General features: G+C 45.2%; 1 protein-coding gene across 1 annotated transcript in view; it reads left to right on the forward strand.

The window, feature by feature from the left end:
- The first annotated feature begins 2,478 nt into the window (after nt 1–2,478).
- LOC137519309 (phthioceranic/hydroxyphthioceranic acid synthase-like) overlaps nt 2,479–24,195 on the forward strand; it is a 40,531-nt gene continuing 18,814 nt past the window's right edge. The window contains exons 1-2 of the mRNA XM_068238256.1: nt 2,479–2,536; nt 13,084–13,237. Of these exons, the coding sequence (XP_068094357.1) occupies nt 2,479–2,536; nt 13,084–13,237 (212 nt within the window). The remainder of the gene's footprint in view (nt 2,537–13,083; nt 13,238–24,195) is intronic.

Here is a 24,195-nt window from a genome sequence, read left to right on the forward strand (position 1 = left end):
CAACAGGTAGTTATGTGCAGTGATGAGGTGGGTTAAGTAAACACAACAGGTAGTAGGTATATGCAGTGAGCTGGGTTTACTCAACACAACAGGTAGTTATGTGCAGTGATGAGGTGGGTTAAGTAAACACAACAGGTAGTAGGTATATGCAGTGAGCTGGGTTTACTCAACACAACAGGTAATAGGTATATGCAGTGAGCTGGGTTTACTCAACAAAACAGGTAGTTATGTGCAGTGATGAGGTGGGTTAAGTAAAAACAACAGGTAGTAGGTATATGCAGTGAGCTGGGTTCACTCAACACAACAGGTAGTGGGTATATGCAGTGAGCTGGGTTCACTTAACACAACAGGTAGTTATGTGCAGTGATGAGGTGGGTTAATTAAACACAACAGGTAGTAGGTATATGCAGTGAGCTGGGTTCACTCAACACAACAGGTAGTAGGTATATGCAGTGAGCTGGGTTCACTCAACACAACATGTAGTAGGTATATGCAGTGAGCTGGGTTTACTCAACACTACAGGTAGTTATGTGCAGTGATGAGGTGGGTTAAGTAAACACAACAGGTAGTAGGTATATGCAGTGAGCTGGGATCACACAACACAACAGGTAGTAGGTATATGCAATGAGCTGGGTTCACTCAACACAACAGGTAGTTATGTGCAGTGATGAGGTGGGTTAAGTAAACACAACAGGTAGTAGTAGGATGCAGTGAGCTGGGTTCACTCAACACAAAGCTAGGTATATGCAATGATGAGGTGGGTTAAGTAAACACAACAGGTACTGGGTATATGCAGTACTGGGTAGTACAATGTGCAGCTCCCTGTCACACACACAGGTAGTCACTGAATGTGCTGGGCTGCTGGCAGTGGCACACACACACTATCAATTAGCAAGGCTGTGCATGCAACAAAAGTGTCAGTTTGACACACAGTAAAAAAAATAAAGTACAGGATGAGCTCTGAAAAGAGCTAGGTTGCTATAAAAGCAATAACAATCAGCCAGGAGCAAACTAAGCAGCCAAGAACCTAACTAATCTGTCCCTAGAAGAACAAGTCTGCAGCAGCTCGCCCTAGTCTGTCTAATAGCAGGCACACGAGTGAGTGTAATGGCCGCCGGACCCTACCTTATATAAGGGGGGGTGGGGCTCCAGGGCTTACTGTAGCCTGAATGGCTACAATGTGCCTGCTGACTGTGATGCAGAGGGTCAAAGTTGACCCTCATAGTGCATTATGGGGCGAATCAAACTTCCGCAAAGGTTCGCCTGTCGCAGGCGAACACGAACCCCCAATGTTCGCCTGGAACCGTTCGCCGGCGAACCGTTCGCCACATCTCTAAGCACCAGTTAAGTTCAGATTCTGTTATTTTCTCTGTTCAGTGTCCCTTTAAATTTAAGTTGTGCATTATGTCAATGGTTCACTATTATCTTTAAAGCTTGATTTAGGCTTATCTTTAAAGCTTGATTTAAAATGCATATAATGTGGAATTGACAATGCACAATGTTTTGTGCATTGTGCTCGAACCACTTTTTACATTATTAATTTGTATAACATGTTATGTTGGGTTTGTGATGCTGACTTCCTGTACCTCCTCTCTAATTTGCTAATGAGCTGCCCTAAGAATTTAAAATAATGCTCGGTTCCCTTTAAAGTGACACTGAAGCAAAAATTTTGATATAATGATATAATGAATTGGTTGTGTAATATGGATAATTACTAGAATTTTAGTAGCAAAGAAAATATTCTAATATTTTTATTTTCAGTTATATAGTGTTTTTTTTTTATTATAACATTGCATCATTCTCTAATACTTGCAGTTTAGACACTACTCAGCAGTCTAAATGGGTTCAAAAGTTCACTAGCCTTCTCTGCAAAATCTTCCCTGCAGAGGGAAAAAAGATCTTTTAAAGCTTAAAGTGAACCTCCGGACTAAAAATCTACTCAACAGAACTGAAAAGGCTTGGTGTTTCTTTAACAGTTTCACAGCATCAGAACTTTGTTTTTCTTACCAAAGCATCATTTTTAGCTGCATTTTAAGCTAAGCTCCACCCATCAAAGAAAAAAAGCCCGGGCTTTTTTTCCCTGATGCTGTGCAGAGCATGATGGGATTTCCTATGTTGTTATTCATGTTGCCTAGCAACTTTACTGGAAACAATATTAGACTTGTGTCTTTGCTGCTAATTTTTTTTTTCTTATTATATCATTAAATGATGGTCATGTGACACCTCAGTGTGTTCACGGGGTTCCACCTGCAGGTGAGCTGAAAAACTGCATACTTCCAAATAATAAGAGGGACATCTGCAGGTAGACAGCAGAGGCCCATACAAAAGTTCACAAGTGCTGCCACCAGCAGGAGACTTGAAGGCACAGTTTGTGACAACATATAAGAAGAAAATCATTTTTCTCTCTGTCACTTTACTGTGGCGAATATTATGTTTAACATTTCTCACTTTTTATTTACCTTACAGAAATACTGGAGAATGGATGATCCAGAAGATCAGATAGCAATAGTGGGAATAGGCTGTAATTTCCCTGGAGGTGAGTGTCTGCTATTATACAATGCAAAGTACATGGGAGCTTGATAAATGTAAGGCAAAAGGAGCTGATGCAAAAGGAGCTGATGATAGCACATGATCACATAGACTTCTAGAGACTAATCTCACTCAGGGGCGTAACTAGGGGAAGAAGTCCCTGTGAGGTGTGGGGAGGCCCAACTACTAACCTTCCCTTTCTCTTATAGTGGCTGGATGGTTAAGGGCTCTGCCTCTGATATAGAAGACCTGGGTTCAAACCTTGGCTCTGCCTGTTCAGTAAGCCAGCACCTATTCAGCAGGCATGGGCTGAAATTCGACTTTGGGTGATCCGGATAGTTACTATCTGGATTTCACCCAGTAATGCTGTGCTGGCTGGGCGGGGGGGTCAAGCTTACCTATCTGACGTCTTCTTCGCTCGTCCCTCGGTGCTTCCCACGATGCGTTCCACGCGGCGTCACGTGACTACAAACACTTCCTCCTTCAACCGCGGAAGAAGGAAGTGTTTGTAATCACGTGACGGCGGATAGGAACGCATCGTGGGAGGCGCCGAGGGACGAGCGAAGAAGACGTCAGATAGGTAAGCTTGACCCCCCCCGCCCAGCATTACTGGGTGAAATCAGCCCATGCCTGCTATTCAGTAAGGAGACATTGGGCAATTCTCTCTAACACTTGCTTATAGAGCGCACCCTAGTGGCTGCAATTCTGGTGCTTTGAGTCTGCCAGAAGAAAAGCACAATATAAATGTTGTGTGTTTGTTTTTGTTTGATACTCCAGATCAGGTGTATTTGTGGCTACACATGTTATTGGTGTGAAGATCCTGATGGCCACACTTGTTTATGAACCTTGTAAGTTGGGCCCCCAGGCTGTGAGGGTCACCAAGGGGAGGAGCAAGGAAAGAGTAAACATTAAGAGGGCCCCCATCAAAGTTTTGGTGGGGGCCCTATGATTTGTAGTAATGCATCTGATTTCACTGTACAATTTTCACCCAGCACACAATCTCCCTGGGAAAAAGCCTCTGAAAAATATTATGGCCACAATTCATGAAAGAGAGCCCGAGGTGGGCTCATAAAATGAAAAACAAATTATGCTGCCTGATCCGGGAGGCTGAGCCGATCAGATAGCCGCCAAAACCGCCGCTCTCCGCTGCTCCAGTGGGCCGCACTGGCCCACTTTCACTTTCGTGACCTCTGGGTCACGACACTGGAAGGAGAGAGATCTCTCTCTCCCAGCGAGCAGGGAGGTGGGGGAGCAGCAGGGGGTGTGGCCAGGGAGAGAGAGATGCCCAATGGCAGCTCTGTAAAACCCTCAGGAATGCCTAGCGGGCATTTTGAACAGGGAATCACTCTCCTCTATTTACCCTCCGAGATAACTACAAATATTGACGCTAATCTCTGGGGGCTATAGCGGTGGGGGGGGGGGGGGGCACAGAGCGGCAGTATGGAGACACAAAGGCATGTCATGAGGCAGAGAACATGTCTCTGTGTCCCATCTACTCCCCAAGGAACTGCCTCGGGTTCTCTTTAAGCTTATCTCCTGTATTTAAAGGGGCACTATTGTGAATTTGTTTTTCAGTTAATGTAATAAATGATTTGTGCAAGATGAGCAAGGTTTAAAATAATTAAATTGGCTGGTTAACATAGTTAAATTGGCTGGTCAAAACTAATCTGTGCAATGACAGGATTTACTTCAAGCATGAAAATCTACTTACCTGATAAGTTCCTGATGCACTGTCCATTTTCATGCAGAGGACAATTGTACTGCGTCCCCTGCTGCTGGCTGAATGCTCACAGAGCTAGGCTGATCTCCGAGGCCCCCTGCCACACAGAGATCAAGGAGCAGAACCACGGCCTACATTAGGTGTCAAGGGCTGTGCCTGCAACACTTCAGAGGGCTTCAGAGGTCAACGTAGATCACAGAGTCTTCTGCCAACAGCGTGGAATGCAGTATACTATGAGGTAGGAGAGTCCTATCTCAGGCTTCACAATAATACCCCTCAACTTACCAAAAATACTTTAGCAGGGAGAGAAGGCTTAGTTATATATTTGATACCATCTCATCTTAAAGAAAATCTTAAGTGTAGAAAAATACCGTATATTCCGGCGTATAAGATGACTTGGTGTATAAGACGACCCCCCAACTTTTTCAGTTAAAATATAGAGTTTGTGATATACTCACCGTATAAGACTACCCCTCTTCCAACATACACCAAATTAAAAAAAAAAATCATATACTGGTGCTATACTGTATGTGGTACCCAGTATATAACAGTATATAGTCAATTGACTGGTTGGATTGGTCAACTCTCCCTCTCCCTAAGTGGATTGGCCAGCTCTCCTTGTCTACCTGTTTATCAGAGCAGTATGGAAGAATAGATCGCGCTGTGCCCATAAAATGCGCCTCTTTCACCCCTCTGGCCCACCCTTCTATCCTATTTACCTCCCTCTCTGCCTCTCAGATCTCACATATATGCGCCTGCGCCACTTTACTACAGTCCTCAGCAGCAAGATCTGAGAGGCGGTAACAGGATAGGGGGTATCACCCAGCATCAATGATACCCGGCGTATAAGTCGACCCCCAACTTTTCAGAAGATTTTCAAGGGTTAAAAAGTAGTCTTATACTCAGGAATATACAGTAAATGATTTTAACTTACCTGAGGCTTCTTGCAGCCCCCTGGAGTCATCCTGTTCCCATGTCGTCCTTCCAAAGTCCCTCCAGCAAGCAGCGGCAACCCCTGCAAACCTGGCCAGCCACGCACTTCCTCACTGCATTCCTGATGCGAAAATCACTAATGCGCATGCGCAGAGTGCTCCCAGCATAAGTGTGCATGGCTCGGGGCAGCGCCTGTGCAGTACCTCCCGGCTGACACAGTCCTCTGCAACGCCATTGAAATACACTTTGTGCGTTTTTGAGAAACATGCAGCAAGTTGCGCATTTTGAAAAATGCACATTGAAAAACTCACAAATGTGTGTTATTTTCATGTGGCCCGTAAACTTTCATTATGGGCAAAAAACAAACACTAGCGATTCTGCCTAGTGTGCTCCGAGCCTGAGAATCTGCCACAGTGAGCTGGTGCACACCAGAGCGGTTCTGGAGTGTTTTTAAAAAGGCTAAGGGCCCTTTTACACTTAATCAGTTGCTCTCAGTTCAAACGGAAAGAAAACTGATTTTCAAAGTAATGCCCATGTTTTCTTATGGCACCTTTCACACTTAACGCGCTTTAACTGAAATCTTAAAGTTAAAGTATAGGAAAGTGGAAAACCGCTTTGAAAAACGTTAAATCAGAGCGGTTTTCCAAGTGTTTTTGTTACAGAAGCTGTTCAGTAACAGCTTTACTGTAACAATATATGAAGTCTGCTACACATAAAGGCTCCAAAAAACTCTAGGCATGATTAGAAAATCTCTCTAAACATGCCTGGAATCTGTAACGATTGTGGAATTCTCTCCGTGATCAGCGCACAAGGCGTGCGCTGACACGGCGGAAATCCTCCACAAGCGTATAATTTGCGGGAACCCAGCACAAGGTGCAACGCACCTGTAGAGGGAAATTCCTGTCGGCAGGTGGAGCTGTGGAGTGCAGAGGAACAGCTCCTCTGCCCTGCCACAGACACCAGACAGGAATTGTACGAAGGGAAGAAACGCAGGGCAAGATAGCCCTGAAAGAGAGAGATCAAAGCGACAGAGGGTATGTGTGTTCACCAAACTAGTCGCCACCCTGCGACGATGAACACACAACCAGAAAGATAAAGTGAAAAGGCAATCGCCAGAGATGGCGATTGCTAACAGCGACACAAGACCGAATAAGCACAGATGAGGAATGTATGTATGTCCACCAATCTAGCCGCCAACCTGTGACGGTGGACACACAACAGAGGAAACCAAGTGAGAACGCAATCGCAAGAGAAGCAATTGCGAAAGAGAATGAGCACAGGGATAGAATGTATGTATGTGCCCCAATCTAGTCGCCAACCCACGACGGTGCACACACAACAGCAGATATGAAGCAGGAACGCAATCGCGAGAGAGGCGATTGCCAGAGGTGACACAAGGCTACAGCAAGGCAGAGCACAAGAGTAGCAAAGGCACAGAAAATCATACAATGAGAAGATAAGGAAAATAACAAACGCTAACTAAACGCGAACACCGCACTCATTCGCAACAGTGCACACGTTTATGAGTGGTCTCCGCGTGTTAAGCACAACAGAGACAAGCACGCCTAACTAACCACCGACAGACAAACATGAAACAGAGGACGCGAGCGCTTGCTTAACGGTTACCTCACCGAGCCTCCAGCAAGCGTTCGTAGCAGACAAGACAGATACACGAAAACAGGAATAAGTGAGAGATACGATCCACTGCTCTTTCCGCCAGAGCGAGTGCGATCCAAGTATAGAAACAGAGCGAGCTGGATCCACTGCTCTTTCCGCCAGAGCAAGTGTGATCCAAGTACAGCAAGAGAGATAGAGATCAGACGGATCCACAGCACTAGCGCCAGGCGAGTGCGATCCAGGCAAGACAGATCAGATGAGATAGCTGGTAGCAACCGCTGCTCCATCTATACTCCAAGAACAAAGATCAGAACGACTTCCTGTCGACCACCGCTGGGACAGGACAATCGCAACAGACAAACAAAACAGATATGCAATCCTAACTGCACTAGGGAACCTGCCTAGTGCAGTCCCAGGAATTACTCTAAGCTAATCTTTAAACAAAGAGCAAGGCTGACACTCCAGGAGTGTTTCACAGGACTAACCCTTATGACCAGCCCAGGTCTGTGATATCACATGGTATATATAGAGCAAGCCTACAAAGGATGTGGCTAGGCAATCTGCATGACAAACGTATGCAAATTCCTCAGCAGCAAGCTGCAAAACTGACAAAAGGTCTCTCTTCCAGAGACCTGCAGAATGCAGACCTGACCTGAACAGTGGTCAAAAAGCTGCCTGCCTGCGCAGATCCTCACAGTACCCCCCCCCCCCCCCCTCTAGGGTCGGATTCCAGACGAGCCTCTAACCTGATATTTGCAAAAGACTCTAACTGAAGACTCATGAAGGTCAGGACAGCCCGACAAGGCCCAATTCCAGAGTCAGCCCACCCGAAACCGACCTCATCGGAAGGAGAAGCCACCGAAACATGCCCATCAGTACCACAAGTCTCAATGTAACACCCATCAGGACTGTGAATGCCAGAGAAGAAGCCATCGACACCCACCGAGCCATGCCCACCACCTTCCAAGGACCGTCCAAAAATACCAAACCTGCCACAATACCCATTCGAAGTGTCCCTTTCCACAAAGCACCCCCTGCTGATCTCATCCAAGGTACCAGGAAATATTTCTCCCAGGATCTCCCAGAACACTTTGAAGCTCCGCAGGGATCCCAGGAGGGCAGAACGATCACCAGGCTCACACGGAGAACTATCAAGAACCCCTATGGAACCAATGACAATTCCGGATTCAGAATTACCAGGACAAGCATCAAGACCAGGGCCTTCAGGGACCACCTCTGGGCATGCAGGCAGGCAGGCAACATCAGAACAGGTTTCCACCGAGGAAGCATCTGAGCAGGCTGGCAACCGAGACACACTTGGGTTTTCTGGGTCACAGAACACATCGGGGTACACTAGCCCAAGGGGAACCTCAGGACACGTCGAGGAACTGTCAACCTCAGAGTCCGTTACGACAAGACCAAAACCAGAACCGGGCAGAGAATCATCACGAGCAGTGGTCTCAAGCACTGGACTTTCAAAAGGAGGCTTGGACTCAAACCTAAAAATCTCTGTGACAATAATATCATCATTGACTACATATGAGTGAAGCTCCACCAGAGCTGCAAAGGTAGTCAGCACAACAGCAATGCCTACTGAAGTGGGCAACACCTCAGAAGGACTTGGGGGGCAGGAGACATCTCCTACAAGTTCTGCACCCTTTGGGAGGAACTCGGAGGTCTCCAGGACATCAGACAAGACCTCAGGAACATCATTTTCCAAGTTTTCTAAGAAGGATTCTGAACTATCCATGTTACAGGGCAAAACTGGAACTTTATTTTGTGGACAGGGCAGATGTCCCAGGGAAGGTTCCACCATAAACTGAGACTGAATTTCATCATCATGAGCGGAATGTACAGGTATATTTACTGGAACACACACTGACTCCCTAACTTCAATCTCACTGCACCCAGAATTCTGCGTAGCAGTCAAACTAGCTTGCAACTCCAAAACTGCAGAAAAACAGGTGAGTATAGTAGCAATACCTAGACGAGTGTCTAGGGACACTGCAGGAGACTCTAAACAAGGCCATATTGACTCATCCAGAGTACAGGGTGCAGAATTAGCATTTTCCTCAGAACAAGAAAGGGACTCACAAATGTCAGTGCGAGTGGAGATCATGTTTTCATTCATGGTACAGGGCAGATTCAGAGAAAGCTTCTCTGGGCAAAGCAAAGAAGCTTCAGCATCAGATTCGCAAAACCGAAGCGCTGTCTCACTCTTAGATTCGGCTAACAATGTCAAATCCGAGGAGACAGAACGCAAAACTTGCTAATCAAAAATCGCTTTAGGTTGTGAAACTGACGCTTCCATAGCGCAAACCTCCGCGATCTGCGGGGCAGACTGTAAGGCGTTCAGGACAGAAACACTGGAGCAACTGTCACCAGGCAACAGGCCCTTACAGGTGTGAACAGGGTGAGACAAAGACATATTTGCAGTAGAAATAGCGACAACATCAGGAAAAACTTTATTAGACATATTAATTTTACTTTTGATGCTGCATAATTTAGGAATTTTCCCCATAGCAGGATCACAGATGGAAGATCTTAAAGATCTGTCTCTAAATGACAAGGGGTCCCACACATTCTTGAGAAAACTGGCACATATATTGCTGATCACAATCTGCAGGAACATCCGAGAAACAGGCATTGGATTGCATAGATTCAAACTGCACACAGTCAGGAGAGAATCTTTCAGGATTCACACAGGAATCAACCACAGTGGTACACCCATTCATTTCAGATCACACAATGTCAAGACTCACATGCTTTACCCCAGAAAGGCAGGAACAATCATCCGACAACGATGTCTCTTTATTGGAATCAATTGATTGGTGTGTGTGCAACTCATCCAAAATCGTCTGCCATACATAAATCACCAGATCCACATCACCCTCGTCACATTCATCGGAATCAATCAAAAGGTACATAGAATCAAGACAATCATTCAAGACATCTTCGCTTTTTGTGATGTAAAAACCGCGAAAGGCTTTCCAATCAAAATCAAATTCCTCCATCAAGGCCCCAATGTCCCATGAGGCAAATGGAGGTTCAAACAAGCCAGTATCCAGATAATCTCCATATGGGTGGAGTTCGGGAACAAGAACAGATTTTTTAACTGCTTTAATATAGTGCGCGATCCTACCTATAATAGGATCCACATAAGCTTTGGATTGGGGCAAAAAACCCGGAGACTGAGCAACATCATTGTAAACATCATTATCATACTGAATGGTTTTGCACATTTCAGACTTGACAGAAATAACCTCTTTATTTGTGGTTGCTATGGGCAACGAATCGTTTGGCTGACAAGCCGAATCAGCAGATTGGCCTGCAAGCACCAATTCATTAACATATGGTAATGACACAATAATGTTGCATAACCTAATCTGATCAGCATCATGCACTGCAGGAAAAAACTCATAGAAATAACTTGGCATGCCAGATCCAAGCTTACGAGAAAACACATGAGTCAGAAATCTGCGAGGGTTATGTCTCAGATTCTTGTGTCTGGCATACTCATCAGCCCACACGAACAGATCCCCTTGGAAAAGATTGTAAGCAATCTGACCACTCCAAGTGGAAATATTGGTGGCCTGAAATTCAGGATTTGCCAAGAATCTGGAACATTCTGATATGAACTTATCTCTGGTTTCAGAGTCCAGTATCTTAAACCTCTTAAAGACACAGGACCCATATTTGACCAAATCGTACAAATCGGAAATTCCCTCTACACTGGGAATTTCGGTTTGGCTGGTCATACTGTAACGATTGTGGAATTCTCTCCGTGATCAGCACACAAGGCGTGCGCTGACACGGCGGAAATCCTCCACAAGCGTATAATTTCCGGGAACCCAGCACAAGGTGCAACGCACCTGTAGAGGGAAATTCCTGTCGGCAGGTGGAGCTGTGGAGTGCAGAGGAACAGCTCCTCTGCCCTGCCACAGACGCCAGACAGGAATTGTACGAAGGGAAGAAACGCAGGGCAAGATAGCCCTGAAAGAGAGAGATCAAAGCGACAGAGGGTATGCGTGTCCACCAATCTAGTCGCCACCCTGTGACGATGAACACACAACCAGAAAGATAAAGTGAGAAGGCAATCGCCAGAGATGGCGATTGCTAACAGCGACACAAGACCGAATAAGCACAGATGAGGAATGTATGTATGTCCACCAATCTAGCCGCCAAACTGCAACGGTGGACACACAACAGAGGAAACCAAGTGAGAACGCAATCGCAAGAGAAGCAATTGCGAAAGAGAATGAGCACAGGGATAGAATGTATGTATGTGCCCCAATCTAGTCGCCCACCCGCGACGGTGCACACACAACAGCAGATATGAAGCAGGAACGCAATCGCGAGAGAGGCGATTGCCAGAGGTGACACAAGGCTACAGCAAGGCAGAGCACGAGAGTAGCAAAGGCACATCAAATCATACAATGAGAAGATAAGGAAAATAACAAACGCTAACTCAATGCGAACACCGCACTCATTCGCAACAGTGCACACGTTTATGCGCGGTCTCCGCGTGTTAAGCACAACAGAGACAAGCACGCCTAACTAACCACCGACAGACAAACATGAAACAGAGGACGCGAGCGCTTGCTTAACGGTTACCTCACCGAGCCTCCAGCAAGCGTTCGTAGCAGACAAGACAGATACACGAAAACAGGAATAAGTGAGAGATACGATCCACTGCTCTTTCCGCCAGAGCGAGTGCGATCCAAGTATAGAAACAGAGCGAGCTGGATCCACTGCTCTTTCCGCCAGAGCAAGTGCGATCCAAGTACAGCAAGAGAGATGGAGATCAGACGGATCCACAGCACTAGCGCCAGGCGAGTGTGAACCAGGCAAGACAGATCAGATGAGATAGCTGGTAGCAACCGCTGCTCCAGCTATACTCCAAGAACAAAGATCAGAACGACTTCCTGTCGACCACCGCTGGGACAGGACAATCGCAACAGACAAACAAAACAGATATGCAATCCTAACTGCACTAGGGAACCTGCCTAGTGCAGTCCCAGGAATTACTCTAAGCTAATCTTTAAACAAAGAGCAAGGCTGACACTCCAGGAGTGTTTCACAGGACTAACCCTTATGACCAGCCCAGGTCTGTGATATCACATGGTATATATAGAGCAAGCCTACAAAGGATGTGGCTAGGCAATCTGCATGACAAACGTATACAAATTTCTCAGCAGCAAGCTGCAAAACTGACAAAAGGTTTCTCTTCCAGAGACCTGCAGAATGCAGAACTGAACAGTGGTCAAAAAGCTACCTGCCTGCGCAGGCAGCCAAGCGGATCCTCACAGTACCCCCCCCCCCCCCCTCTAGGGTCGGATTCCAGACAAGCCTCTAACCTGATACTAGAAAAAGACTCTAACTGAAGACTCATGAAGGTCAGGACAGCCCGACAAGGCCCAATTCCAGAGTCCGTCACGACCAGACCAAAACCAGAACCGGGCAGAGAATCATCACAAGCAGTGGTCTCAAGCATTGGACTTTCAAAAGAAGCCTTGGACTCAAACCTAAAAATCTCTGTGACAATAATATCATCATTGACTACATATGAGTGAAGCTCCACCAGAGCTGCAAAGGTAGTCAGCACAACAGCAATGCCTACTGAAGTGGGCAACACCTCAGGACTTGGGGGGCAGGAGACATCTCCTACAAGTTCTGCACCCTTTGGGAGGAACTCGGAGGTCTCCAGGACATCAGACAAGACCTCAGGAACATCATTTTCCAAGTTTTCTAAGAAGGATTCTGAACTATCCATGTTACAGGGCAAAACTGGAACTTTATTTTGTGGACAGGGCATATGTCCCAGCCGAGCGGATCCTCACAGAATCACTCTGAAAATCTGCTTCAAAAACCTCTAGCGTTTTGCGGATCTGCTATAGGTTTTTGGTGTGCACTGGGCCTAACATGATGGACACAGTCTAAAACTTTTGAATAACCTTCTGGGTGGGGCTAATTTGCATATTAAACACATTTTTTGGCTATCAAAATTTCTCAAACATGAAAAAAAAAGAAAAGTTCCTGTTGAACTTTCTAATTTTACTTTGGATGTTCATTTGATTGGTGATTTCCCTCTTAACAAGGTAAGGAAACGGAGTAAAGATGTTTTTTACACAATTATATATATATATTTTAATTGCAACAAATTTGTATGATGTTAGAAAAAAATAATACTTTCTCAAACTTAATCTACAACTTTATAGCACATTATTTAGTCTTAACTTTGAATACCACTCATGACATTAATGCTATACGGATTTCCTACACAGGTGAAGGACTTGATAACTTTTGGAAAGTTATTGCTGAAGGAAGGAACTGTACAGTTGAGATACCTGAGGAAAGATTTAACACTAAACTTTGGTATGATTCAGAAGCTAACAAACCAGGCAAGTCTCACACCTGCCGTGCAGCTATCGTAGAAGGGTAAGTATATTCCTAAAATATTGAAATTCAGATCTGAGTTTCGTCAGGCAATTTCAACAATGTTCATTTGTGATTTAATTTAACATAGTATCAGCATAAAAATAAGAATCAACAGGAGCTGTAAGTAGAAACTCAATTTAAATTTGTTTTTTTAAATGCATACTAATTATAGATTTGTTCAGAATTCCGAATTTACAGCCTAAACTGCAAACACTTTTTTTATTCTTAACAATTGTCCCAACATTTGTCCTTGACTCAGTAAAGTAAACTTTAGGGAAACCTTAAGTTATATTAAAAAAGGCAGTTTTACTTACCTGGGGCTTCTAGTGGCCCCATGCAGTTGCCCTGTACCCGCGTAGGTACTCAACGATCCTCCGATCCCCTGCCACAGCTCAGTTTCACTTTCGGTGACTGAGCCTATCACTGGCCACTGTGCCCTTGCGGCCCTGGCCACGCAGGTCCTCTATTGTAAAGGACCAGGTAAGTAAAACTGCCTTTTTAAATATGACTTAAGTATCCCTTTAACCACTTGAGGACCGCCCCCAGCCGATGGGCGGCGGCAAAGACTGGGCCCAAACGACCGCAATACGCCCATCGGCGGGGGCGGCTGCGGGAGTGGCTATGCGGCGATCGCGTCATTCGTGATGCGATCAGCCGCCGGGGACTGGCTCCGCCCACCGCTCGTAGTAACCCGCCGGCCGTTCGGAAGCGCCGGCGGGTTACTAGCACCCGGATCGCCGCATGTACATAGTATAATAGGCTTTGTAATGTATACAAAGCCTATTATACTGGCTGCCTCCTGCCCTGGTGGTCCCAGTGTCCAAGGGACCACCAGGGCAGGCTGTAGCCACCCTAGTCTGCACCAAAGCACACTGATTTCCCCCCCCTGCCCCCTGATCGCCCACAGCACCCCTCAGACCCCCCCCCTGCCCACCCCCCAGACCACTGTTTGCACCCAGTCACCCCCCTAATCACCCATCAATCACTCCCTGTCACTATCTGTCAACGCTATTTTTTTTTATCCCCCCCCCCTGCCCACTGCCCCCTCCTGATCACCCCCCACCCCTCAGATTCTCCCCAGACCCCCCCCCCGACCCCCCCCCCCCAGTGTACTGTATGCATCTATCCCCCCTGATCACCTGTCAATCACCTGTCAATCACCCGTCAATCACCCGTCAATCACCCGTCAATCACCCCCTGTCACTGCTACCCATCAATCAGCCCCTAACCTGCCCCTTGCGGGCAATCTGATCACCCACCCACACCAATAGATCGCCCGCAGATCCGACATCAGATCACCTCCCAAGTGCAGTGTTTTCATCTCTTCTCTCCTCTAAACACCCACTAATTACCCATCAATCACCCATCAATCACCCCCTATCACCACCTGTCACTGTTACCCATCAGATTAGACCCTAATCTACCCCTTGCGGGCACCCAATCACCCGCCCACACGCTCAGATTGCCCTCAGACCCCCCTTTATCAATTCGCCAGTGCAATATTTACATCTGTTATTCCCTGTAATAACCCACTGATCACCTGTCAATCACCTATCAATCACCCCCTGTCACTGCCACCCATCAATCACCCCCTGTCACTGCCATCCATCAATCAGCCCCTAACCTGCCCCTTGCGGGCAATCTGATCACCCACCCACACCAATAGATCGCCCGCAGATCCGACATCAGATCACCTCCCAAATCCATCGTTTACATCTATTCTCTCCTCTAAACACCCACTAATTACCCATCAATCACCCCCTATCACCACCTGTCACTGTTACCCATCAGATTAGACCCTAATCTGCCCCTTGCGGGCACCCAATCACCCGCCCACACGCTCAGATTGCCCTCAGACCCCCCTTTATCAATTCGCCAGTGCAATATTTACATCTGTTATTCCCTGTAATAACCCACTGATCACCTGTCAATCACCTATCAATCACCCCCTGTCACTGCCACCCATCAATCACCCCCTGTCACTGCCACCCATCAATCAGCCCCTAACCTGCCCCTTGCGGGCAATCTGATCACCCACCCACACCAATAGATCGCCCGCAGATCCGACATCAGATCGCCTCCCAAATCCATCGTTTACATCTCTTCTCTCCTCTAAACACCCACTAATTACCCATCAATCACCCCCTATCACCACCTGTCACTGTTACCCATCAGATTAGACCCTAATCTGCCCCTTGCGGGCACCCAATCACCCGCCCACACACTCAGATTGCCCTCAGACCCCCCCTTATCAATTCGCCAGTGCAATATTTACATCTGTTATTCCCTGTAATAACCCACTGATCATCTGTCAATCACCTATCAATCACCCCCTGTCACTGCCACCCATCAATCACCCCCTGTCACTGCCACCCATCAATCAGCCCCTAACCTGCCCCTTGCGGGCAATCTGATCACCCACCCACACCAATAGATCGCCCGCAGATCCGACATCAGATCACCTCCCAAGTGCAGTGTTTACATCTCTTCTCTCCTCTAAACACCCACTAATTACCCATCAATCACCCCCTATCACCACCTGTCACGGTTACCCATTAGATTAGACCCTAATCTGCCCCTTGCGGGCACCCAATCACCCGCCCACACCTCAGAACATCCTCAGACCCCAGCCCTGATCACCTCGCTAGTGCATTGCTTGCATCTATTTCCCCCCTCTAATCACACCTTGAGACACCCATCAATCACCTCCTGTCACCCCCTAGCACACCTACCCATCAGATCAGGCCCTAATTTGCCCCGTGTGGGCTCCTGATCACTCGGCCAAACCCTCAGATCCCCCTCAGACCCCCTTCCGATCACCTCCCCAGTGCATTGATTGCATCTATTTTCCCCTCTAACCGCCCCCTGAGACACCCATCAATCACCTCCTGTCACCCCCCTAGCACTCCTATCCATCAGATCAGGCCCAAAACATCCTGTCATCTAAGAGGCCACCCTGCTTATGATCGGTTCCACAAAATTTGCCCCCTCATAGACCACCTGTCATCAAAATTTGCAGATGCTTATATCCCCTGATCAGTCATTTTGAGAAATTTGGTTTCCAGACTACTCACAGTTTTGGGCCCGTAAAATGCCAGGGCAGTATAGGAACCCCACAAGTGACCCCATTTTAGAAAGAAGACACCCCAAGGTATTCTGTTAGGTGTATGATGAGTTCAAAGAAGATTTTATTTTTTGTCAAAAGTTAGCGGAAATTGGATTTTTATTGTTTTTTTTCACAAAGTGTCATTTTTCACTAACTCGTGACAAAAAATAAAATCTTCTATGAACTCACCATACCCCTAACGGAATACCTTGGGGTGTCTTCTTTCTAAAATGGGGTCACTTGTGGGGTTCCTATACTGCCCTGGCATTTTAGGGGCCCTAAACCGTGAGGAGTAGACTAGAAAACAAATGCCTCAAAATGACCTGTGAATAGGACGTTGGGCCCCTTAGCGCACCTAGGCTGCAAAAAAGTGTCACACATGTGGTATCGCCATACTCAGGAGAAGTAGTATAATGTGTTTTGTGGTGTATTTTTACACATACCCATGCTGGGTGGGAGAAATCTCTCTGTAAATGGACAATTGTGTGTAAAAAAAATCAAAAATGTGTCATTTACAGAGATATTTCTCCCACCCAGCATGGTTATATGTAAAAATACACCACAAAACACATTATACTACTTCTTCTGAGTACGGCGATACCACATGTGTGACACTTTTTTGCAGCCTAACTGTGCTAAGGGGCCCAAAGTCCAATGAGTACCTTTAGGATTTCACAGGTCATTTTGAGACATTTGGGTTCAAGACTACTCCTCACGGTTTAGGGCCCCTAAAATGCCAGGGCAGTATAGGAACCCCACAAGTGACCCCATTTTAGAAAGAAGACACCCCAAGGTATTCTGTTAGGTGTATGATGAGTTCATAGAAGATTTTATTTTTTGTCACAAGTTAGCGGAAATTGATATGTATTGTTTTCTTTTTCACAAAGTGTCATTTTCCGCTAACTTGTGACAAAAAAAAATCTTCTATGAACTCACCATACTCCTAACAGAATACCTTGGGGTGTCTTCTTTCTAAAATGGGGTCACTTGTGGGGTTCCTATACTGCCCTGGCATTTTAGGGGCCCTAAACCGTGAGCAGTAGTCTAGAATCCAAATGCCTCAAAATGACCTGTGAATAGGACGTTAGGCCCCTTAGCGCACCTAGGTTGCAAAAAAGTGTCACACATGTGGTATCGCCGTACTCAGAAGAAGTAGTATATTGTGTTTTGGGGTGTATTTTTACACATACCCATGCTGGGTGGGAGAAATATCTCTGTAAAAGGACAATTGTGTGTAAAAAAAAATCAAACAATTGTCATTTACAGAGATATTTCTCCCACCCAGCATGGGTATGTGTAAAAATACACCAGAAAACACATTATACTACTTCTCCTGAGTACGGCGGTACCACATGTGTGGCACTTTTTTGCACTCTAAGTGCGCTAAGAGGCCCAAAGTCCAATGAGTACCTTTAGGATTTCACAGGTCATTTTGCGACATTTGGTTTCAAGACTACTCCTCACGGTTTAGGGCCCCTAAAATGCCAGGGCAGTATAGGAACCCCACAAATGACCCCATTTTAGAAAGAAGACACCCCAAGGTATTCCGTTAGGAGTATGGTGAGTTCATAGAAGATTTTATTTTTTGTCACAAGTTAGCGGAAAATGACACTTTGTGAAAAAAAACAATTAAAATCAATTTCCGCTAACTTGTGACAAAAAAAAAAAATCTTCTATGAACTCACCATCCTCCTAACGGAATACCTTGGGGTGTCTTCTTTCTAAAATGGGGTAATTTGTGGGGTTCCTATACTGTCCTGGCATTTTAGGGGCCCTAAAGCGTGAGGAGTAGTCTTGAAACGAAATTTCTCAAAATGACCTGTGAAATCCTAAAGGTACTCATTGAACTTTGGGCCCCTTAGCGCAGTTAGGGTGCAAAAAAGTGCCACACATGTGGTATCGCTGTACTCAGGAGAAGTAGTATAATGTGTTTTGGGGTGTATTTTTCCACATACCCATGCTGAGTGGGAGAAATATCTCTATAAATAGACAATTGTGTGTAAAAAAAATAAAACAATTGTCATTTACGGAGATATTTCTCCCACCCAGCATGGGTATGTGTAAAAATACACCCCAAAACACATTATACTACTTCTTCTGAGTACGGCAATACCACATGTGTGGCACTTTTTTGCAGCCTAACTGCGCTAAGGGGCCAAAAGTCCAATGAGCATCTTTAGGCTTTACAGGGGTGCTTACAATTAGGCACCCTCCAAAATGTCAGGACAGTGAACACACCCCACAAATGACCCCATTTTGGAAAGTAGACACTTCAAGGTATTCAGAGAGGAGCATAGTGAGTCCGTGGCAGATTTCATTTTTTTTTGTCGCAAGTTAGAAGAAATGGAAACTTTTTTTTTTTCTTTTTTTTGTCAGAAAGTGTCATTTTCCGCTAACTTGTGACAAAAAATAAAATCTTCTATGAACTTACCATGCCTCTCACTGAATACTTTGGGATGTCTTCTTTCCAAAATGGGGTCATTTGGGCGGTATTTGTACTATCCTGGAATTTTAGCCCCTCATGAAACCTGACAGGTGCGCAGAAAAGTCAGAGATGCTTGAAAATGGGAAAATTCACTTTTGGCACCATAGTTTGTAAACGCTATAACTTTTACCCAATCCAATAAATATACACTGAATGTTTTTTTTTTTTATCAAAGACATGTAGCAGAATAACTTTCGCGCTCAAATGTATAGGAAATTTTACTTTATTTGAAAAATGTCAGCACAGCAAGTTAAAAAAGTCATTTTTTTTGCCAAAATTCATGTCTTTTTTGATGAATATAATAAAAACTAAAACTCGCAGCAGCAATCAAATAGCAGCAAAAGAAAGCTGTATTAGTGACAAGAAAAGGAGGTAAAATTTATTTAGGTGGTAGGTTGTATGACCGAGCAATAAACCGTGAAAGCTGCAGTGGTCTGAATGGGAAAAAAGTGCCTGGTCCTTAAGGGGTAGAAAGACTGTGGTCCTGAAGTGGTTAAAGTTGATCTAAACTCAGAACTTTCTCTCTGCTCTAAAAGTTTAGCCACAGCATTATAACCTTTAGGGGAAAAAATCTAACATTACAATTTATGGAAATACCCCCCAAAAAACTAAAGATTTAATAATTTCCCTTCCTCCGGGACAAGTAACTACGTCCCTGCTAATTCCCTCTTCCCTTTGCAGGGACATACCGTATTTTTCGGACTATAAGACGCTCCGGACTATAAGACGCACCCAGGTTTAGAGGACAAAAACCAAGAAAAAAAATATATTAAACCTGGGTGCATCCATGGTGCAGGGGTGTCTTGTAGGCCTTTCCCCCCCCCAAGCTGTCTGCACCAGCTACACAATAACTAAGCTTCAGTGCCCAGCTACACTAGCCCCTGCTGCCCCACCAGCTAGACTAAGTACCCTACACTAAAGCCTATTGCCCCACCAATAACCTTGCACTACACTACATTGCCTTACACTAGTCCCTGATTCCCCCACCAGTTACTACACCACACTAACCCACCCCTGCTGACCCACCAGTAACACTACACCCTACATTAAACTAACCCCTGCCTCCCCACCAGTTACAATAACTAAACACTTCAACATAGATGATCTCACCTATCTAGTTGTCCCTGAGTTGTCCTGTTCTTTGATGTCAGCTGTGATGATTGACGTGGCAGAGGAGTGTTGTCACAAGTCAGGCATCTCAGCAGGAGCTGCAGCGGCTGTCCTCTTCCAGGTATTGTGGCTGGCGGTGGGGGGCTTTGGGGTGCAGAACAGCAGCGATTCAGGGCTAATTGCAGCGACTGTAATCTTCTAAGTTCCTGCACGGCAGCGGGGGGGCCAGATGAGGAGCGATCCAAGGCTAATTGAAGGCAGCGGCTGTAATCTTCTAAGTTCCTGCACGGCGGCGGGGGAGCCAGATGAATAGCGACCCAGGGCTAATTGAAGGCAGCGGCTGTTATCCTGTATCCAGCACGGCGGCGGCAGCGTGGCATTAGACGGGAGATCGTAGCGGTAGTTATGACTACCGATGCCTCAGTACTTCCTTGTTTACGCCCCCTCATGACGTAGGACGCTCATGCGTGTCCTACGTCATGAGGGGGCGTAAACAAGGAAGTACTGAGGCATCGGTAGTCATAACTACCGCTACGATCTCCCGTCTAATGCCACGCTGCCGCCGCCGTGCTGGATACAGGATAACAGCCGCTGCCTTCAATTAGCCTGGGATCGCGCCTCTTCTGCCCGCCGCCATGCAGCAACTTAGAAGATAACAGCCACTGCAATTAGCCCTGAATCGCTGCCCCCGCCGCAGCCGCTGCAGCTTCCGTGCAAGCACATGGCATGGAAGCATGAAGAGCTGGCCAGAGGCGGATCATTGCGGGCATCAAGGCGGATGATTGGCGGCTGCATAGAGGGGAATGGAGGCGGATGATTGGCTGCATGGAGAGCGGGCAATGAGGCAGATTGGCGGCTGCATAGAGGGGAATGGAGGCGGATCATTGGCTGCATGGAGAGCGGGCAATGAGGCAGACTGGCGGCATGGAGCAAACCACACACCCAGAGCATCACAGACGGAAATAGTGAGAAACTATTTGTTTTTTTGCAATATTTGTACTTCTTTTTTTGCTACCTTCGGACTATAAGACGCAGGGACTTTTTCTCCCCACTTTTGAGGGAGAAAAAGTGCGTCTTATAGTCCGAAAAATACGGTAGCTACTATGTCTCTTGCTGCCACGCACTCTTATGCTGGGCATACACGGTTAGATCCGGCGGCTAGATTAGCCGCCGGATCGACTCCCACCGCGTCCCCGCTTGTCCCCACGTCCGCCCGGATCGATTCCCGCTCGTCCCCGCGGGCGCTTCCTTAACTTCCGCTCGATTTCCGCTATTGTCCGCCCGTGGGTATCGAGCGGGGAATCGATCCGTGCAGTGATCGGACCTGTCGGAAATTATCAATCAAGCCATCAGCGGCTTGATTGATAAGAAGAAACGCACCGTGTATCCCCAGCATTATGCGCCCTACCTGCAAGCTCCCACGCTCGTTATCACAGCTGATCGTTAGACGGGAGATGAATGGATGGGAACGCAGTTCCTACGGAACCCATGCACGCATTACTTTCTATTTAGAGTAATATAGGTACGCAATAGGATGTTTAAAAAGACCCACAAATACATTTAAAATAACACTTTACCTCCAACACTAGCCCATAATCACCCACATTTTTTTGCATAAAAAAAAAAAAAATTACAAATAAAAAAAATACATAAATAAAATACCCTAGGAACTGAACTTATTAAAATATGTATGTCAAGAGATTATATTACTATTACTTTTTAAACTATGGGCTTCTAAATAGTGACGGATGCAAAACTGAAAAAGTGCACCTTTACTTCCAAATAAAATATTGGCGCCATACATTGTACTAGGGAAATATTTTAAACGTTGCAATAATTACGGGTTTTAATTACGGGTAGCATGTATTTATTGAAAACTATAATGGCTGAAACATGAGAAATCATGATTTATTTATTTTTTAATTCTTAATTTTCCTGTTAAATTGCAGAAAATAATTATTAGCAAAAAGTACCCCCCCCCCCCCCCCAAATAAACCTAATTAGTGGCAAAAATTGCACTGTTTTTTAAGGGGGAAAAGCCTTGGAAGTGAAGTGGTTCTTCCTGTCACTTTCCTGAAAAAAACCTTGTGTACAAGTGGAGAGCACCTGTACTTTTATTCACAGCTGCTGTCCAGAGCTAATTGGACCCTTTGATCTGGCTAAACAAACACAGAGCACAGTGCAGTGAATTTGTTTAGAAACTGCAGTATATGTGGAATAAAGAGTTTTCACTGTGTGCTGTGCATGAGTTCCGCTTTAAAGTAGGACGTTTTGAATTTGGATCACACCATTTATTGGATAACATGGTAAAATATTGCAAAAGTAAACTTACACTTTTTGTACTTACACCCTGTACTATTACACTACGTGCAAAGTTTGTACCCATCACCTCTGCCGACTGTTAGAAGAATGGAAAAGGAGACCATTTTTTGATTTGGCAGACATGCAAAGGGATTATGGAGAACTGCTAAAAATTGGAGAAAACACCACAGAGATGTATTAAGTAGAAGAAGTGACCAATTTTAAGCTTGGCAAACAGCAAAGAGGCTAGGAAAGGCTTCTTAAAAAGGGAGATACCACTATGAAGAGGTGTAGAATGGAAAAGGTGACCCTTTTTAGGCTTGGCAAACAGGAATAGGGCCAAGAAAGGTTTTTAAAAAGGGAGAGACCACCATGTAAGGCTGTAGATAGTTTCAGAGCAGACTACGAAAGTTCTATGAAATTTGCTACCAGAATGTTTTTTAAATACCCTGTAATTTCTGAGTTGCTTAACCACTTCAGTGGTTTTTCACTTATGCATCCGAGCAATTTTCACCTCCTATACATTTGCCAATAACTTTATCACTACTTATCACAATGAATTGATCTATAACTTGTTTTTCCGCCACCAATTAGGCTTTCCTTGAGTGGTACATTTTGCAAAGAATTATTTTTTTCTAAATGCATTTTAATGGGAATATTAAGAAAACAATGGGAAAAAATCATTATTTCTCAGTTTTTGGCCATTATAGCTTTACAACAATACATGCTACCATAATTAAAACCCAAGTATTTTATTTGCCCATTTGTCCCAGTTATTACACCATTTAAATTATGTCCCTATCACAAAGTAGGGCGCCAATATATTATTTGGAAATAAAAGTGCATTTTTTTCAGTTAGGCGTCCATCACTATTTACAAACTTATAATTTAAAAAATAATAGTAATACACCCTATTGACATGCATATTAAAAAAAGTTCAGACCCTTAGGTATTTATGTTTTTTTTATTGTAATTTTTTTATATGGTTACAGATTTTATTTGGGTATTTTTGGGAGTGTGGGAGGTAAATAGTTAATTTTAAATGTAATTGTTATTGTGTGTATTTTAAAAAAAAATGTATGTAGATGTAGTTTTACTAATCGGCCACAAGATGGCCTCAGTCAATTTTTTCTTCCTGTAAGTGAACGATCACACTTACAGGAAGTATAGGGAGGACGTGATTTTTTTTGTTCAGAAAAATTGCGGCTATTTAGAGAAGCTGTCGATCTTTCTAACGGGGACTTAGATCAATGAATGGGAACTGAGTTCCCATTCACTGATCTCTGGGCTAATGGGCGGTGGCACGGGAGACCGTGGGCGCGTGCGCGATTGTCCACCAGAGCGCGCAGCAGCCTTTTGGAAGTAGTAGATACGTCCAAAAGGATAAAATAGTTAAGTTGAGTTACTTAACACTACCTAATAACCCAACAAAATCAAAGTTCCATCTTAAAGTGGACCTGAACTCTTGCACAGAACAGAGGGAAAACATAGAGAAATGCACCCTGTATGTATTTAGAGTGTTTAGCCTGTCTAATTCCCTCCCATCTGAGTCTAATCACAAATTGTAATTTGATCTCTCCTGTGTCAGCTGACTGCCATGGCAGATAATCTCATTTGAAAGCACAGGATGTTAACAATATGTCTGCTTCCTAGAAAGCAACAGAGTAACCAAGCAGCTTAGGGTGACCCAAACTACTAGGAATGTATAGGGGGATGAAAGGAACCAAAAAGCCCTCCTACTAAAAAAGCAAAGCTTGGTGTAATTGCCTTCTTAAAACAGAAGGAAATTTGCAATAATTCAGTTATAAATGAACATTTGTGGTTACCCACAATGCACACCTACTAATATGCAAATTATCCCTTTCCGCCCTTGTTAAGCCAAGCAAGCATCCAGAACCGCTGGTTTATAGCAAGCCTATAGCTTTAAGTTTTACACAGCCATACCAAACCCACATG

Source organism: Hyperolius riggenbachi, chromosome 5 (assembly GCF_040937935.1).
Source record: "Hyperolius riggenbachi isolate aHypRig1 chromosome 5, aHypRig1.pri, whole genome shotgun sequence".
In the NCBI taxonomy this organism is placed as follows: domain Eukaryota; kingdom Metazoa; phylum Chordata; class Amphibia; order Anura; family Hyperoliidae; genus Hyperolius; species Hyperolius riggenbachi.